Consider the following 19329-nt stretch of genomic DNA (forward strand, 5'->3'; position numbering starts at 1 on the left):
AGGACGATTTTTTTCAAAATTTTCCATATTACTATAATATACAATATCTAAGGTGTTATGTGAGATTTACATGATGTTTTACCGATTCCAAGGAGTGTAAAGACCTGATATTTAGTATAATGTCCTGATGGGACTTTTTCCCTTTAATTTACCAATGTTTTGGTATTGATGTAATAATTAATTGGTATATATTTTATTTTATAGTTTTCTTTATTCAAAAAATTAAAGTTTATAAATTGGAAAATTTTAAGAAGGTTTTTAATGAAAATTCCCTATTCCACTGTGTAATGACCTGGATTCGGTTGCACGAACGTTAGTTAAATTAAGCTGTTAATTGGTTGTTAAAAATTTAACTATCAGTTACGTAACAAGCCGTTAAATATGGGTTGCACGAAACGTAATTAAACCTTCATTAGTTAACTGTGATTTAACTCATCGATGTTAGTTAACAAGCAATTAAATACGTCTGCACGTGCTTTTTCCTTACAAAAGAATGCAGAAAATGGCTACCAAAAGAGAGAGGTGTGCGAACTGGAGCCTCACGGAAATATCTGTTTTGACGGATTTTGTGGAAAAAAATGAGGAAACGCTAAAAGCTAAACAATGTAACCAGATTACCAACTCGAAAAAAAATGCTATGTGGGCGGAGGTAACCGCAATGATTAATGCCATCGGTGTGCAAAAACGCACCGTGGAGCAGGTAAAATTCAAGTGGGGCAACTTACAACAAGGAGCCAAAAAAAGTTTCAGTGAGGCCAGGAAACAAAGCAAATTGACCGGAGGAGGCCCTCCACCAAAGCCGCTTACTGCCGCTGAAGAGAAAATCATCGAGATGATGAAAGATCGGCCTAACTTCAGTGGCATAGTAGGTGGCTTCGAGTCATCTGTGCCGGCATTTGCAGGTATTTTGCCATATTATGCATCAAAGAAAAACGAAAAATGAAATTAAAATTATATTTGAATCAAATTATCGTTTAATCAAATGAAACCAGCCAGAGACGTATTTTAGAAGTACCGTTTGTTTACATTGTCGTCTGACAACATTGCTCAAGTTGATGACGTCACCAACCATTCACATAACACGTGTAATATTATTGTCATAATAACATAATTCTGCTGTTTTGAATATGTCTTAATTTTTTCCTTAAAATGTAAGACTCACTTGAAAAATCCATTTAAATAGTCCAGCCTGTGATGCAACTAGGCCTCAATGTAATAATGAAGGCTACTTCAGTACATGTCTCGATCCTCTAGTCTATAAAAACTCTATGATCTTCCAAACAGAAAGAATAAAATCGCCTTTTTCACTTAAATATAGCTAACATCCCCTTTATAACTAAGGCTTGTTAAAATCCACATTATCACACGAAATGTTAAATTTAGTCCGATGTAAGCTCACTTTACTCAAAAGTCACAGCCCAACGCATTCTCATACAAAGTGACGTCATTAGTGGGGCACAATATGGGTTGTGATTGCTTTATTTCAGGTAAGAAGCAAGAAACCCATTTCATTATTTTAACAAATATGTAGCAAAAAGAAAAAGAAAACATTTAAGGAGTATCATCGAAATTCTGTTTGAATTTAAGACTCATTCTGAGGCTGACAAGGTCAAGCCCCTTCACATAATCTTGTCAAAATTTGGGCAAGAAACAAAAGGCCCCATCCCGGCCCCCTCCGCACGATTTTGGAGTTTTGTGAGACTGCTTTTTCCTGATATTTCAGGTATTATTTTCAAAAGGTTTCATGATGTTTTTTTTTTATTTGATCTTTATTACCTGACCCATTTTCCATGCATCTTGAAAAAAAAAACCACGATGCCACGCTCAGCTCTCCGTGCCTAAATTTATAACACACCGGCTTTCAATTGATCCTTTTCAAAGATCCCTTGATCCACTTATAACTGCAACTATATTTTAAAAAATGCAGGTATTTTATAGTGTGAGGAATCCTTTTTTCTGATCATAGTTTAAAAAATAATTTAGATGATAAATTGCACGATGCATATGGTGCTAGCAAACGTTCCTAGAAAGCTAATGAGTGGACCTGTATGATTTTTTTTTAAATTTCACCATTATAAAATCAAAGAGCATTTAGCTAATGGAACGCTTGGTCACCCCCCTTCTGCACTTTACCCCACCCTTTTTTTTTTCCCCCGTTTTGAAATGGTTTGTTACAGGCCTCAAGTTATACTTAGTAGTAGTACAGATAGAAGTAACACTTGTTACTAATACAGGTATTTATCTCAAATATTTCGTTTTCCTTTAAAGTGGTGTCAAAAGAAACTGAGTCAGAGGCAGCCTCTACTTCGACCCATGGTACCAATGAAGAAAGAACGGAAGCAGATATCGATGTAAACGAAGTCCAAAGTTCTGAGTGTACTTATCCTGAAAGGTTGGTTTAATGATCTTAAAAAAAATGAAAGCATGGTGAATGCTTAATTCTTTTTAAGTTTGGGAAGAAAAAGTTTTAACATTTCAGTTACGTATACTAGCTGACGAGATTTCTTTTATGTTAATACTGTAAACACACTTTTTTACGGGGTCAATCACCTATTTGGTTTTATCCACGGGTAAAAAGTTGTGCGAATTGTTTGTATGTCAAGGAAGTTAATATTTCTTCTTACTAATTACTGCATTTCCTTTAAAATTTTATTATCGCACTGGTTATGTACTGACTAGTTGCCAGTCCGAAATCAAAGAGGAATAAAATTAAAAAGATATATAAGATTTAAAATTTATGATATCGCATGCATGATATTTTAATTGACGTGTATATGCAATTTTTACTTTTCAAAAAGTTATTGGGTCAATTAAATATCCGCTTGAGAAAAGGTGTCCTCTGTCACATGTCGAGATCTCAAAAGAAAAAAAAAACAATTAAAAAGAATATTAATAATTGTCGGTATTCTGCTTTTTTATCATAATTTTATTCCCCACCTTTCTTGTATTAAGTAAATCCAGTAAAACTTTTTACTAACTAGAACGAATGCGGAAAAGGAATCAGAGTTTGAATGTTGCAGTGAACGTGACCAGTCACCATCGGTAACCAAACCCAAGAAAAGGAAAAGGATTACATTAGATGTTTTGCAGACAATGCAGTATGAGGTAGCAAATGTTTATTACAGTCTAGTTATTACTAATAACTGGTACAACTGAGTATATATTGAGAAAGGTTCCTTCCTACTTAATTCAATACTAGTCTTAGTTAATAAAACATATTTTGCTTTAATTGTTTAAAGAACATAAAAAGAAATTCATAACCTAATTTATTATGATCTAAGAAACAAATGGAGATGTTTCTGTTTAATTTATGAGAAGATATAAAATCTAATACCCCCCCCCTCCCCCAACTCCCATAACTTTTTAAAATCTAATTGAAATATGGAATCATTACTTTATTCAAAAGTCAGTGGAGTTGAATTTCGTCGTCTTAAGCCACGGTCTGGTGTCCTCTCATAGTTCTTCTGCCCGTGGCTACTTGAACAAATTAAGAATAATCACGCCTAATGTGTGGCGTCGTTATAAATCAATGAAAAAAAGCTTATATCACCAATTAAAAACAAAGGTTGCGTAAATTGCGATTGGATAATGAAAGATCGCATTAATTTCCGACTATGCTTTACTCGCATTGGTCAATATTTTAATGAGCTAGGAAATATTCTCGTCTCATTCAACCACGGCCAGAATAAGAGGATTATACATTTGGAGGAATATCCGAATTGCCAACTATTATATGCCTTGTCTTTAAAACTTTTCTTTATTATTGACTCTTTATGCAAATTTTATGATGCCAGAAAGAACACACTGGGCTGGAGAACACTAAAATACGGATAAGTGGTTTAATTTGCCTCCTCCCTTTACGTGCTTTTTTTTTTAATTCACTTCATATACAGCTTTATGGGGACTGTTATGCTATGCAAAGTGCAGTTCTTCCACAATATATTTTGAGGTAAAATCTTTTGATTGCAGGTGTTACGCACTCAGAGAAGACAACTGGAATTGAAGAGTATGAAGCTGGAGAGAGACATAGAACGGGCGGATTTAGAGAAAGAAAACATGAAATTGCAAAATGAAAAATTGTTATTAGAAATTGAAATCATGAAACAGAGTGTATCTCAAAATGAAAATGCTCTTCTTGCATTGCAGGTCATCTCTGATGAATAGTTGTAATTCCTATAGAGAGTATGAAATAATATATATTTAAATTAAAAATATCTTTTAAATGAAATTCACAGTTTTATTTTTCACTACCCATGTCAATACTTATGAGGTACAGTTAATGTACAAGTGTAATTCCATAATCAATATTATGTTACTCTTCATCTTGTCTAAAAATAATTTGTCGTGATGAAGTTCCTGATGGCTCGTCCGTCCTCTGGGCCTTGATAGTTCAATTGACCAACGTCATTGTCATCATGTTCATCATCATCTTCCATTTCCTCCTTAAGAATCAACGCGATGTTATGAAGAATTGCACAGGCTCCAACGACACTGCATACTTTAGCTGGTTTCATACGGATTTCTCCATGCAGAACATGAAATCTACGTTTCCACCATCCAAACGCTCGTTCTATAGTGGTTCGTGTCTGACAGTGGGCCGAGTTGTAAGCCTCTTGTGCAGGCGTTGATGGGTGCAGGTAAGGTGTAAGCAGGAACTTTGAACAGGCGTAGCCGCTGTCACCGAGAAGAAATCCATCTTCAATTCCACGGTGGGTATTTTCTAAAAATGCGCATACCTCTGATGCCCGGAAGATGTGGCTGTCGTGGCTGCTTCCCGGCCACTGAGCATCAATATTGATGAACTTTCCTGTAAAAAAAATTTTTTTTAAAGGTTTTATCCAAAGCTGGCACAAAAAATATAAGATAAAAATTACTGCTTTGAGTGAACATACCCTCATGGTCGCAGATGGCTTGCACATTAATGGAGTGCCACCCCTTTCTGTTCACATATGTTGGTTCATCATCTGAGGGAGCCTGTATCCTGATATGGGTGCCATCAATACAACCAATTACCCCTGGGAACCCACCACGCGTGAAAAAAATTCTCTTTGCCTTTGACATATCTTCCTGGTTAGGCCACTTCAGGAACTGGTCCTTCTTTGCGATGAGTGCATTTGTCACATCGTTGACGGCTCTACTGACTGTCCCCTTATCTACACCCATGGTGTCCCCGATGACTTCCAAAAAACTCCCGGAGGCGTAAAACCGCAGGGCAAGCATGACCTATATTAAAATTTCTGACCTATTTAATTTTCACAAATTAGAACTATAGATATTGAGTATGTTTCAAGCATTATTCCTCAATACACAGACATGCAATCGATATATTTTTATTCCCCGATCGATGGCAATATCCTGACTAGCGTTTTTACAAAAATCATCCATATATTAAACTGTTATCTTTAAAATGCATTTTTTTTGCGAATTTTCTCCCAATATTTGTGCTACATATGTATGTACCTCATTTTGTTCATATCACATTCTGCTTAAAGGGACGATCATTTGATTCTGGGAGGGGGGGGGTAGTAAAATTTTTCGAGTCAGATTATTCATTTCATGTCAGTCAAGGACAGATTATTTATTTTCAAGATGATCAAGACAAATTATTTTCTTTTTCTCTGAAAAAAAAATTGACAAGCACAAAAAAACAAAAAAAACGAGGACAGATTATTTTTTTCAATATTGTTTATTTCCGAAATCTGCCAGACCCCCCCCCCCCCCCCCCCGAAATCAAATGGTTGTCCCTTATGCACATTAGTGCAAAAGTCAATAGCTATAAGCGAAGAATTTCTTGTTCATTTATAAATATTTCAAATATCAATAGCGTTTATCTATTTTTGTAAATAAACAAAAGAAACATATTTTTTTTAAAATCATCGTAAAGTCTTTTTGGGATGAACGTCGGAAAATAAAAAAAAAACCCACTAAAATGGAATCTTGATTTAAAAAATAATATCGGGACATTTATATTTCTATCTCGCCTGTAAGAATGCATTGATTCACATCATTTTATTATTAATAAAATAATTAATATCACTGTTTATAACACATATTCACAACCTTATCATCGAGGTTTTACTATGAGTTAAATTGACGTCATATTCATAGTTGTGACGTAACTCATATAGGCCTACATATGATTTTAGATTTGAGAGAGAGAGAGAGAAAGAGAGAGAGAGAGAGACAGAAATAGAAAATTTTGTCACCTGCATTTCAACTGAAATGGACTGACTACGTCGAGTGGTTCTCTCCAAATCATCTCTCAGTAAATCAACAATAAAATGGAGTGATTCGCGCTTAAAACGGAACCTGGACCGAATTTGTTTATCGGAGAGATCGGCCATGTCTACTCTTTTGCGGTAATTGCGATTTTTCTGCTCCTCAAACAAATTTCCAAACAAAAGTAAATTCGCCATCTTTGTTTTAATGATTAGTTAAATATTTAATGTACCTTGTATACCTCAATTAAATCTGTCAGTTAAAAGAGAAGTTTAACTAATGTTTAACTAACAGTTTGTTTTCGTGCAACCCGTTTAACTCACCGTTAAATTTAATGTCGCGTTAACGTAAAGTTAACGGCCAGTTAAATTTAACTAACGTTCGTGCAACCGAATCCTGATTCAGATTGACCTGATGGATTTGTCATGAGTAATTTATCTTGCATGTATTTGTTTGTTTATTTTATTTTGTTTACTTTCATTTCTGTGTGGTTTTTTTTTTTTTTTTTTTTGTTTGCACACAGTTGTTTTTCTGTGTTTGATTTTTTTTTAATTATTGTATTTTTTGAATTTTTATGTTTGTTGGTCGCTGACAAATAGGTCAGACCATAACAAAGTTGGACTATGTAAGTCTATAACAAAGTCGGACTACCTGGTTTTTAAAAAAACCCTGATATGTTCTTATACATGTAACGTAGGTTTAGAGAACTATATCATATTTCAATATTTCTGAGACAAATATTTGTAGCAATTTATGAAAAAAATGACTTTGACATGACCTGATAATTCAAATTCCATTGACCTGATATTTCTTCTGAAAAACATATTTTTTAGTGAATTGATAGATTAAGTTATAATCATTACTGCCTAACACCAAAACTCTAATAAGTTATACATTCAACATGTAATAAACGTATGTATAAAAAAAACTGTTTGTGCCAATTTTTTCTATAGACATCAATATTATTTTGTACAACCATTTAAGTACATGAGAACCTCGTAAGTTGTTAGAACTTGTGTTAGAACCTTTTGTATGACATTCATACAATAAAATACATGTATTAAAAAAAATAAAATCCATAAAATAATCCAAAAATAAAATCATCAGTCTCGTTTAAAGTCATCATTTCGAAAATTCTATGGTCGATACAATGACCTTGTCAGCAAATACAATCTATCATTATGTCAAATGCTGACTGACTTTTTTCATACTAATTGTTAGGCCATTATTTACATACTGAATTGTCGACGGCTTTTTTTCGTTATTTCCCGATCATGACAGGGAGCACACAACGGGTGTGACCGGTCGACAGGGGATGCTCACTCCTCCATGGCACCTGATCCCACCTCTGATGTCTTAGAGGTCCGTGTTTGCTCCTATTCTGTAATGTTTAATGGACTTTTGAGCTCAAATACTGTTCGTTATCTTCACATATTTCATTTTAACTACCGAATATGTATCTCTCCTGGTGGACAGTCTGTCCCCGAGGATACTTATCGTTCGGTACCTGTTCATTCATGAGTACACTTAATAACGATATGATACTGGCAGACGCGTCGCCCAGTATAAAAATGCGTCACTCTTTTGAGTCTATATGGGACACAGAATCGAAGAATTCATTCGGTGCCCCTCGGATAATCCTCAGGCATATTAAACATATGTCATATGTGCAGTCTTTAGATTTCCAGTTTTGGTATAAAACCGATAGTTCATGCAAACATTTGAAAGAATGTAAAGTTTCTATGAGAGACATATTTGAAGATTCTTTTTCCCATCCCATGTCTTCTATTTCAAAATGTTCTGCCAAAAACTGTAAAACCTGTGACATTTTCGTAACTAACACTTCTTTCACAAGTAGTCTTACTGGAAAATATATTGTCTCTGAATATTAACGTCTTTCTAACAGTGTTAATCATGCAAACGAACGAATGATTAAGGCTTCTTTTTTTTCAAAAAGTTTGTCTAAGGCATATTTAGTTGTTGCTTACTGTAAAATAAAAAAAAATATTTTATTATATGATGATGCAAATTTGCCTTTACAGAAAAAAAATTCAGTATCTTTGCTGCTGTTCATAAATTTATTGAGGAAATATGTAGATTCTCTTGTTGATATGTTTTAATCACTTTTCACTTGTAACAATACTATAATTGTTTTTCTCCAATTTGCATGATATATTGTAAGATTTAAAGAGAGGAACGATTAAGTTATAGAAAATATAGTTGCAATAAAAGGTTGTTTAAAATTAAATGTATGGAGATAACGAACAGTATTCAAGTTCAGAAGTCCATTAAACAATACAAATTTTGGAGCAGAGCAAACACGTACCTCTAAAACATCAGAGGTGGGATCAGGTGCTATGGAGGAGTGAACATCCCATGCCGACCGGTCACACCCGTCGTGTGCTCCTTGTCATGATGGGAAATAACGAAAAAAACGTCGACAATTCAGTGTGTAAATAATGGCCTAACAATTAGTATGAAAAAAGTCAGTCAGCATTTGACTTAATGATAAATTGTATTTGCTGACAAGGTCATTGTATCGACCATAGAACTTACGAAATGATGACTTTAAACGAGACTGCTGATATTCTTGTTTCATCAACTTGTTTGTCATTTAAAAAAACTAACTCCATGAACTTGGAACGAATACATGCATTATATGGGTGTGTCTCTATAAATTCAAATAATGTATTCGAATATATATACTACTACTCTGACATAGGTAAAATCCGACAAATATGTTTTGATTAGGATAATCAATATGATAATCTCGAATGTAACATTGACCGAACAGTTTTTAAAATGTTAGAGCATATCGATAATTTTTATTCTCATAAGGGTAACATTTTGTATCAAACTTTACTAAAAATGGAACAGTTTTGTAATAGCATCCTGGTTGAAATACTTCCTCCTAGTCTGAACAAATGAGGATTGCTACAACAAAACTCTTAACAAGTAGGTTGTAAAGGTCAATTGTCTTTTTAAAGCACTTTCGTGAACAATTTTTGTTCTAGAACTAAGTGGAAAATAAAGAAAAAATGTTAGACACAATTTTATTGAATATACTAGTGTAAGTTCATTATCTAGACGCAAAATTCAATTACACTTTCTTTATTAATTTCAGTGGGGTTTTTAGAGTTTTTCATATTTTTGTGTGTCGTGCCCGTTGTCTCCCGTCAGGAAAATGATACATCTCAAAATGACACCGTTGACGAGCACCCTAAGGAAAGGTATTTTGTTAAATTTATGCCTTGCATAATGATCTATGGGTTTTTCTTGTACTATGTGTAGTATAATTAAATATGGTATACGTTTTGCTTATGTAAAGAATTGTCCTACAAAACCATCTTTCAAAATAGCTAATGGCTTTATCAACACTAAGATATGATAATTAAAAGGCCGCTTATCAAAGACTACTTTAAATATTTTAAATTTCACCATAAATAAACATAATACAAAAGTGCTATAGACTACATTAAAAAGCAAATTGAATTGTATATTATTAGCAAACATATTTGTTTTTGTGTGCGTTATTCCATAAACTCAGTATCATTTCCTGTTCAAAATTGTAAGTACTTTTATTCAAAATTCAATGCAGATTAGCATTGTTCAAATTACAAGTATCTCTCAAGAGTAAAAATAGAAATTATTAATGACTTTGAAAACTTTACATGGGTCTGTATAGATTCGTTTTTACTTACTTGAAGGAAGTCTCAATTATTAAACAATTAAGTGCCTTTTAAAGTGATCTTTATATACAAGTTATTAAACATTATATGTGGTGTGTACGTCGTATTTGAAGCAGATTTAATTTCCTTAAGGATCAATTTCATATATGATATAAAAATTTGTTTTAAATCAAGATACAAAAAATATTCCAGGACTGAAAAACTGAAAAAAATATATCTTCAAAAATATTTAAGAATGCTCTTGCAAAATCGATCATGTCTTTGACCTCGAAGAAATAGATCAGGATAGCAAGGCCAATTAGGACAAATACACGTTTTAAATTAATCTTTACATCTTTTCCTTCAAAATTGATGATTAGGTTTTTTTTAAATTTCAGATTTAGTTGTGTAATTGACAATTTCATATTCCAGTCAACGTACTCAATTTCTATTGCTGATTCCTGGAGCAATCCCAGATACGGTAAGTTTCTGTTTAATCACAATTAACAAAACAAACAGAAAAGAGGTTCTTATAAAGTCTTTTTGCCCATGTCATTTGTAGAAAATGAATTTGAAACATTATCAAAATAATTGTTTTTTATTAATGCCAAGTATTGAAAATTTCTTTCCCATGTCTTTTGTTTCCTTGAAATCTTTATGAATGTTAGGTGCATGGTCCTCATGTTAACCTTTAAATTTGAGACTATTGGAAAATGAAAGGTTCTCAAAGAACCCAACGGGTCTGGTTTTGTGTGTCTGTCATAACATCTACGCTAGGTGTGTTTAAAATTATACAGCGTAATTTACGGTTAAATAAATATTATAAATCAGAAGTAAGTGCAAGAGAGAAAAATATCATATATTGTAGAAATGAAAGTCAATGTTACTGCTTTAAATCTGACAGTCAATTAGAACACTATGTCTGTAAATTATGGCTCCAATAACTGTAAATCCTTGGAGTACTGTTACGTCATACTGTGAAAAATGACGTCATATCAACAGAGAAGAACCCTGTCAAGTCGCCATGATGTAATTCAATATAGAAGAATATAGAAGACTTAAGGTAAGTACCTTAGCTAAGATATAAATGTAGTGTTAGATACATTACAAAACTTATATATTACATGGGCACTTTTTTGTTTATACACTAGAAAATAATAATACACATCTACCGGAAATGGCGAGGACAGGTTTGTCGTGCTAGAATGAATGGCCAATTCATTACCGAAACAAACCTGCATGGAGTTTGGGACTAGCACCTGATGAGAGTTCCCTCACAAAATTACTGGCATACTAGCCTATATCTTTTGGTATTTTTGGCATATTTTAGAATAATAAATACGCTATAGCACAAACTCAAAATTTCTAAATTTTATTTGGCATAACTCCTTCCTGATCGTTTTCTTTATTACAATTTTCTTTTTTGTTCACAAATACGCACATATACAAATTCCTATAATCTATCATAATCAAACAATGTATAATACTGCATGTTGGTTTTATAGAATTATTTGTTGCCTACTTACCAGTATAATAGCATGCTTTTTGAAATATGTATAGTATTATTTGCTAATTAAAAAATAACTTATAAAATCTAAATTATTGTTTAACGTTGAGTGACCAGAATCGCAGTATACATTGAAAAATTTTGAAAGGTTTTAACCCCCACCCCCACCCCCCCCCCCCCTTTTTTTTTTTTTTTTTTTTTTTTTTTTTTTCAGTTTTGTCTATAACTTGTGTTAAATATTTATTGAAAAACAACCCCCCCTAATTTTTCGTTACTATTTAAATTGTATCAACTCTCATCTTTATTTTCCCTGTTTATTGAGTTGACATTATACTACATGTATGGCCGGCCACCAAAAAATTGATTACTTCAGTCTCCTCGGCTGGGTGACGTGGTGGTGTGTTTATTTATTTATAATTTATTTATTTTTTAAAAGATAAAAATAGATATACTAAGTATATCTATACGGTCATGCAGAGGCCTGCCCATCTCTACTTCACTAAGGAAGTGTTGAGGAGATGGAACAGTGATTTGAGGCTGGAAGCATAAGGTGAACAAATAAGAATAATAACAATTCTTATCACCAATGAACGATTTATCATAATAAGATTAATCAAATATATATAAATATACAAAATACAAAATGCAAATAACTCCCAAGGTGATTCACTGAATGTGACAGTAACTCAGACCTATGACTTACTCTTAGACGTCCTTTTAATTTTTTCATTTTTCTTTTTGCTTTTTTAAACATTTTTTATCAAACTTATATATTAAAATAATTCATTGTTATCCTCAATTCCCTGTCATTTGTTTTATTTAAAACAATTTGCTTTATACTATGTCTGTAAATTATGGCTCCAATAACTGTAAATCCTTGGAGTACTGTTACGTCATACTGTGAAAAATGACGTCATATCAACAGAGAAGAACCCTGTCAAGTCGCCATGATGTAATTCAATATAGAAGAATATAGAAGACTTAAGGTAAGTACCTTAGCTAAGATATAAATGTAGTGTTAGATACATTACAAAACTTATATATTACATGGGCACTTTTTTGTTTATACACTAGAAAATAATAATACACATCTACCGGAAATGGCGAGGACAGGTTTGTCGTGCTAGAATGAATGGCCAATTCATTACCGAAACAAACCTGCATGGAGTTTGGGACTAGCACCTGATGAGAGTTCCCTCACAAAATTACTGGCATACTAGCCTATATCTTTTGGTATTTTTGGCATATTTTAGAATAATAAATACGCTATAGCACAAACTCAAAATTTCTAAATTTTATTTGGCATAACTCCTTCCTGATCGTTTTCTTTATTACAATTTTCTTTTTTGTTCACAAATACGCACATATACAAATTCCTATAATCTATCATAATCAAACAATGTATAATACTGCATGTTGGTTTTATAGAATTATTTGTTGCCTACTTACCAGTATAATAGCATGCTTTTTGAAATATGTATAGTATTATTTGCTAATTAAAAAATAACTTATAAAATCTAAATTATTGTTTAACGTTGAGTGACCAGAATCGCAGTATACATTGAAAAATTTTGAAAGGTTTTAACCCCCACCCCCCCCCTTTTTTTTTTTTTTTTTTTCAGTTTTGTCTATAACTTGTGTTAAATATTTATTGAAAAACAACCCCCCCTAATTTTTCGTTACTATTTAAATTGTATCAACTCTCATCTTTATTTTCCCTGTTTATTGAGTTGACATTATACTACATGTATGGCCGGCCACCAAAAAATTGATTACTTCAGTCTCCTCGGCTGGGTGACGTGGTGGTGTGTTTATTTATTTATAATTTATTTATTTTTTAAAAGATAAAAATAGATATACTAAGTATATCTATACGGTCATGCAGAGGCCTGCCCATCTCTACTTCACTAAGGAAGTGTTGAGGAGATGGAACAGTGATTTGAGGCTGGAAGCATAAGGTGAACAAATAAGAATAATAACAATTCTTATCACCAATGAACGATTTATCATAATAAGATTAATCAAATATATATAAATATACAAAATACCTCAATTAAATCTGTCAGTTAAAAGAGAAGTTTAACTAATGTTTAACTAACAGTTTGTTTTCGTGCAACCCGTTTAACTCACCGTTAAATTTAATGTCGCGTTAACGTAAAGTTAACGGCCAGTTAAATTTAACTAACGTTCGTGCAACCGAATCCTGATTCAGATTGACCTGATGGATTTGTCATGAGTAATTTATCTTGCATGTATTTGTTTGTTTATTTTATTTTGTTTACTTTCATTTCTGTGTGGTTTTTTTTTTTTTTTTTGTTTGCACACAGTTGTTTTTCTGTGTTTGATTTTTTTTTAATTATTGTATTTTTTGAATTTTTATGTTTGTTGGTCGCTGACAAATAGGTCAGACCATAACAAAGTTGGACTATGTAAGTCTATAACAAAGTCGGACTACCTGGTTTTTAAAAAAACCCTGATATGTTCTTATACATGTAACGTAGGTTTAGAGAACTATATCATATTTCAATATTTCTGAGACAAATATTTGTAGCAATTTATGAAAAAAATGACTTTGACATGACCTGATAATTCAAATTCCATTGACCTGATATTTCTTCTGAAAAACATATTTTTTAGTGAATTGATAGATTAAGTTATAATCATTACTGCCTAACACCAAAACTCTAATAAGTTATACATTCAACATGTAATAAACGTATGTATAAAAAAAACTGTTTGTGCCAATTTTTTCTATAGACATCAATATTATTTTGTACAACCATTTAAGTACATGAGAACCTCGTAAGTTGTTAGAACTTGTGTTAGAACCTTTTGTATGACATTCATACAATAAAATACATGTATTAAAAAAAATAAAATCCATAAAATAATCCAAAAATAAAATCATCAGTCTCGTTTAAAGTCATCATTTCGAAAATTCTATGGTCGATACAATGACCTTGTCAGCAAATACAATCTATCATTATGTCAAATGCTGACTGACTTTTTTCATACTAATTGTTAGGCCATTATTTACATACTGAATTGTCGACGGCTTTTTTTCGTTATTTCCCGATCATGACAGGGAGCACACAACGGGTGTGACCGGTCGACAGGGGATGCTCACTCCTCCATGGCACCTGATCCCACCTCTGATGTCTTAGAGGTCCGTGTTTGCTCCTATTCTGTAATGTTTAATGGACTTTTGAGCTCAAATACTGTTCGTTATCTTCACATATTTCATTTTAACTACCGAATATGTATCTCTCCTGGTGGACAGTCTGTCCCCGAGGATACTTATCGTTCGGTACCTGTTCATTCATGAGTACACTTAATAACGATATGATACTGGCAGACGCGTCGCCCAGTATAAAAATGCGTCACTCTTTTGAGTCTATATGGGACACAGAATCGAAGAATTCATTCGGTGCCCCTCGGATAATCCTCAGGCATATTAAACATATGTCATATGTGCAGTCTTTAGATTTCCAGTTTTGGTATAAAACCGATAGTTCATGCAAACATTTGAAAGAATGTAAAGTTTCTATGAGAGACATATTTGAAGATTCTTTTTCCCATCCCATGTCTTCTATTTCAAAATGTTCTGCCAAAAACTGTAAAACCTGTGACATTTTCGTAACTAACACTTCTTTCACAAGTAGTCTTACTGGAAAATATATTGTCTCTGAATATTAACGTCTTTCTAACAGTGTTAATCATGCAAACGAACGAATGATTAAGGCTTCTTTTTTTTCAAAAAGTTTGTCTAAGGCATATTTAGTTGTTGCTTACTGTAAAATAAAAAAAAAAATTTTATTATATGATGATGCAAATTTGCCTTTACAGAAAAAAAATTCAGTATCTTTGCTGCTGTTCATAAATTTATTGAGGAAATATGTAGATTCTCTTGTTGATATGTTTTAATCACTTTTCACTTGTAACAATACTATAATTGTTTTTCTCCAATTTGCATGATATATTGTAAGATTTAAAGAGAGGAACGATTAAGTTGTAGAAAATATAGTTGCAATAAAAGGTTGTTTAAAATTAAATGTATGGAGATAACGAACAGTATTCAAGTTCAGAAGTCCATTAAACAATACAAATTTTGGAGCAGAGCAAACACGTACCTCTAAAACATCAGAGGTGGGATCAGGTGCTATGGAGGAGTGAACATCCCATGCCGACCGGTCACACCCGTCGTGTGCTCCTTGTCATGATGGGAAATAACGAAAAAAACGTCGACAATTCAGTGTGTAAATAATGGCCTAACAATTAGTATGAAAAAAGTCAGTCAGCATTTGACTTAATGATAAATTGTATTTGCTGACAAGGTCATTGTATCGACCATAGAACTTACGAAATGATGACTTTAAACGAGACTGCTGATATTCTTGTTTCATCAACTTGTTTGTCATTTAAAAAAACTAACTCCATGAACTTGGAACGAATACATGCATTATATGGGTGTGTCTCTATAAATTCAAATAATGTATTCGAATATATATACTACTACTCTGACATAGGTAAAATCCGACAAATATGTTTTGATTAGGATAATCAATATGATAATCTCGAATGTAACATTGACCGAACAGTTTTTAAAATGTTAGAGCATATCGATAATTTTTATTCTCATAAGGGTAACATTTTGTATCAAACTTTACTAAAAATGGAACAGTTTTGTAATAGCATCCTGGTTGAAATACTTCCTCCTAGTCTGAACAAATGAGGATTGCTACAACAAAACTCTTAACAAGTAGGTTGTAAAGGTCAATTGTCTTTTTAAAGCACTTTCGTGAACAATTTTTGTTCTAGAACTAAGTGGAAAATAAAGAAAAAATGTTAGACACAATTTTATTGAATATACTAGTGTAAGTTCATTATCTAGACGCAAAATTCAATTACACTTTCTTTATTAATTTCAGTGGGGTTTTTAGAGTTTTTCATATTTTTGTGTGTCGTGCCCGTTGTCTCCCGTCAGGAAAATGATACATCTCAAAATGACACCGTTGACGAGCACCCTAAGGAAAGGTATTTTGTTAAATTTATGCCTTGCATAATGATCTATGGGTTTTTCTTGTACTATGTGTAGTATAATTAAATATGGTATACGTTTTGCTTATGTAAAGAATTGTCCTACAAAACCATCTTTCAAAATAGCTAATGGCTTTATCAACACTAAGATATGATAATTAAAAGGCCGCTTATCAAAGACTACTTTAAATATTTTAAATTTCACCATAAATAAACATAATACAAAAGTGCTATAGACTACATTAAAAAGCAAATTGAATTGTATATTATTAGCAAACATATTTGTTTTTGTGTGCGTTATTCCATAAACTCAGTATCATTTCCTGGTCAAAATTGTAAGTACTTTTATTCAAAATTCAATGCAGATTAGCATTGTTCAAATTACAAGTATCTCTCAAGAGTAAAAATAGAAATTATTAATGACTTTGAAAACTTTACATGGGTCTGTATAGATTCGTTTTTACTTACTTGAAGGAAGTCTCAATTATTAAACAATTAAGTGCCTTTTAAAGTGATCTTTATATACAAGTTATTAAACATTATATGTGGTGTGTACGTCGTATTTGAAGCAGATTTAATTTCCTTAAGGATCAATTTCATATATGATATAAAAATTTGTTTTAAATCAAGATACAAAAAATATTCCAGGACTGAAAAACTGAAAAAAATATATCTTCAAAAATATTTAAGAATGCTCTTGCAAAATCGATCATGTCTTTGACCTCGAAGAAATAGATCAGGATAGCAAGGCCAATTAGGACAAATACACGTTTTAAATTAATCTTTACATCTTTTCCTTCAAAATTGATGATTAGGTTTTTTTTAAATTTCAGATTTAGTTGTGTAATTGACAATTTCATATTCCAGTCAACGTACTCAATTTCTATTGCTGATTCCTGGAGCAATCCCAGATACGGTAAGTTTCTGTTTAATCACAATTAACAAAACAAACAGAAAAGAGGTTCTTATAAAGTCTTTTTGCCCATGTCATTTGTAGAAAATGAATTTGAAACATTATCAAAATAATTGTTTTTTATTAATGCCAAGTATTGAAAATTTCTTTCCCATGTCTTTTGTTTCCTTGAAATCTTTATGAATGTTAGGTGCATGGTCCTCATGTTAACCTTTAAATTTGAGACTATTGGAAAATGAAAGGTTCTCAAAGAACCCAACGGGTCTGGTTTTGTGTGTCTGTCATAACATCTACGCTAGGTGTGTTTAAAATTATACAGCGTAATTTACGGTTAAATAAATATTATAAATCAGAAGTAAGTGCAAGAGAGAAAAATATCATATATTGTAGAAATGAAAGTCAATGTTACTGCTTTAAATCTGACAGTCAATTAGAACAATGGTAACTGGTGAGCAAATATGAATTTTTCGTTTTTCTTTTTATGTATTGATTGTTGTCTAAAAAAAATCCGTACATCAGATTACAGGACATTTTTCTGTTGCAATTGCATTTAACAAACACTTTATTTGACCCGTTATACCCAATGCTTGGTAACTTAATTATGGCATTAGTCAGAAAAAGGAAGACTCTATAATTCATTGTTTATCTACAATATTTATAATTTTTTATCATCAAAAAAGATCATTATTTCTTAGGAATGAAATTTGAAGATAACGAACAGTATCCAATCTCGAAAGTCCAATGAAACGATATAAATTTGGAGCAGAGCAAACACAGACCTCAAAATTTAGAGATGGGATCAGGTCCCATGGAAGAGTGATCATACCCTGCCGACCGGTCACACCCGCCGTGTGCTCCTTCGGGAGGTTGTTGTTATCATTTCAAAGCTAAGAAGACGAACAAAAGGCACCACGCCATATTGTATTCCAATATTCTTTTTCATGCAAAATAGATTTAAATGCTTAATCAGTGCAACACTAAAATTGTTTCTCGATAAAATCATGGGAACTTAATGTTCTATGTAAGTGTTAGATTTTAATCTATTGCTCCTTTAAGACAAAGATTTTTGAAAAAAAAAAAACGTTTTTCTTGGAAGAGTGCAAGTTTTCCTAGGTTTCTCTGTCTGTAGAGAATCATTTTTACACTCTTTTATTTTAGTTACTTGCAAATTATTCTCTACAGGCACTGGGAATCCACACAAAATTCATGATATAGTAACCCGTTTTACAAAAGAACTTGCGACTAAGACCAAAAATTTTTGTTAATTGTAAAATTTTGCAAAATTAATGATTCTGTTCAAAATTGCCAGAATAAAAATATCTAACTACATTCCCTTTTAAAATAATAAAACCATTTTTAATTCAATGCAATTTAGAAAGTTATAAGCAGAATTAAATGTTGGTCTTAGTTGTAAGTTCTTGTAAAAAGGGGCCCCTGCGTTATAGAAAATCAAGTGTGTGGGGGATGTGGATAAGTACCAATATATTCTAAGTTGTATGTTTTAAACAGAATGGAAATCAGATGAATGGAATTGCATCGAGAACAAATCCTGTCAAGTCAAAGGAAAATACAACAATTGTCTACAACAACTATGCATTTGCAGTGTCAAAGGAAATACTTGCCAGTGCATTTACATTAAATGCAAGGTTAAATTATTGGAAAACAAGTCAAAAGTAACATATTGTAAATATGCAATGGAAAATGTACAGTCGTCCAATGATGACAAAAAGATTGAAATTATAGAAACATTGACTACGGCTGAAATCGCTTCTCAAAGAGGTAGGATTCCTTAAGCTCTGTGAGTTGTTATTGTAATTATTTTCAAAATGATAAAATTTGCATCTATCATGACTTTTTTGAATATCTTGGTCATTTTTTTGCACTCGGATTGATTTTCTGCAGGTAAGATCCCTAACAATGATGTTTGTTCCTTCTCAGTCATGAAGAGTGGAGTCCATTCCAGACAGTTAGATTCCAGAATATTA

The 19329-nt window shown here is 32.3% G+C and overlaps 2 protein-coding genes across 2 annotated transcripts; one reads left to right on the plus strand and one right to left on the minus strand.

The window, feature by feature from the left end:
* Positions 1 to 502: 502 nt before the first annotated feature.
* Positions 503 to 4253, plus strand: LOC133203601 (uncharacterized). Its single transcript, XM_061339370.1, has 4 exons — positions 503 to 902; positions 2269 to 2392; positions 2982 to 3105; positions 3970 to 4253. The coding sequence occupies exons 1-4, from the start codon at positions 503 to 505 to the stop codon at positions 4162 to 4164; spliced, it is 843 nt and encodes a 280-aa protein (XP_061195354.1). The 3' UTR covers positions 4165 to 4253.
* LOC133203602 (putative nuclease HARBI1) lies at positions 4217 to 5225 on the minus strand. The gene is made up of 2 exons (XM_061339371.1): positions 4893 to 5225; positions 4217 to 4807 (listed from the first exon to the last, which is right to left on the minus strand). Exons 1-2 carry the CDS (start codon positions 5218 to 5220, stop codon positions 4329 to 4331), a joined length of 807 nt encoding a protein of 268 aa, XP_061195355.1. The 5' UTR covers positions 5221 to 5225; the 3' UTR covers positions 4217 to 4328.
* Between the last annotated feature and the right edge of the window lie 14104 nt (positions 5226 to 19329).

This window comes from Saccostrea echinata, unplaced genomic scaffold (genome assembly GCF_033153115.1).
Source record: "Saccostrea echinata isolate AGI-Se365-2 ecotype Australia unplaced genomic scaffold, CSIRO_AGI_Sech_v1 ptg000051l, whole genome shotgun sequence".
Taxonomy (NCBI): Eukaryota; Metazoa; Mollusca; class Bivalvia; order Ostreida; family Ostreidae; genus Saccostrea; species Saccostrea echinata.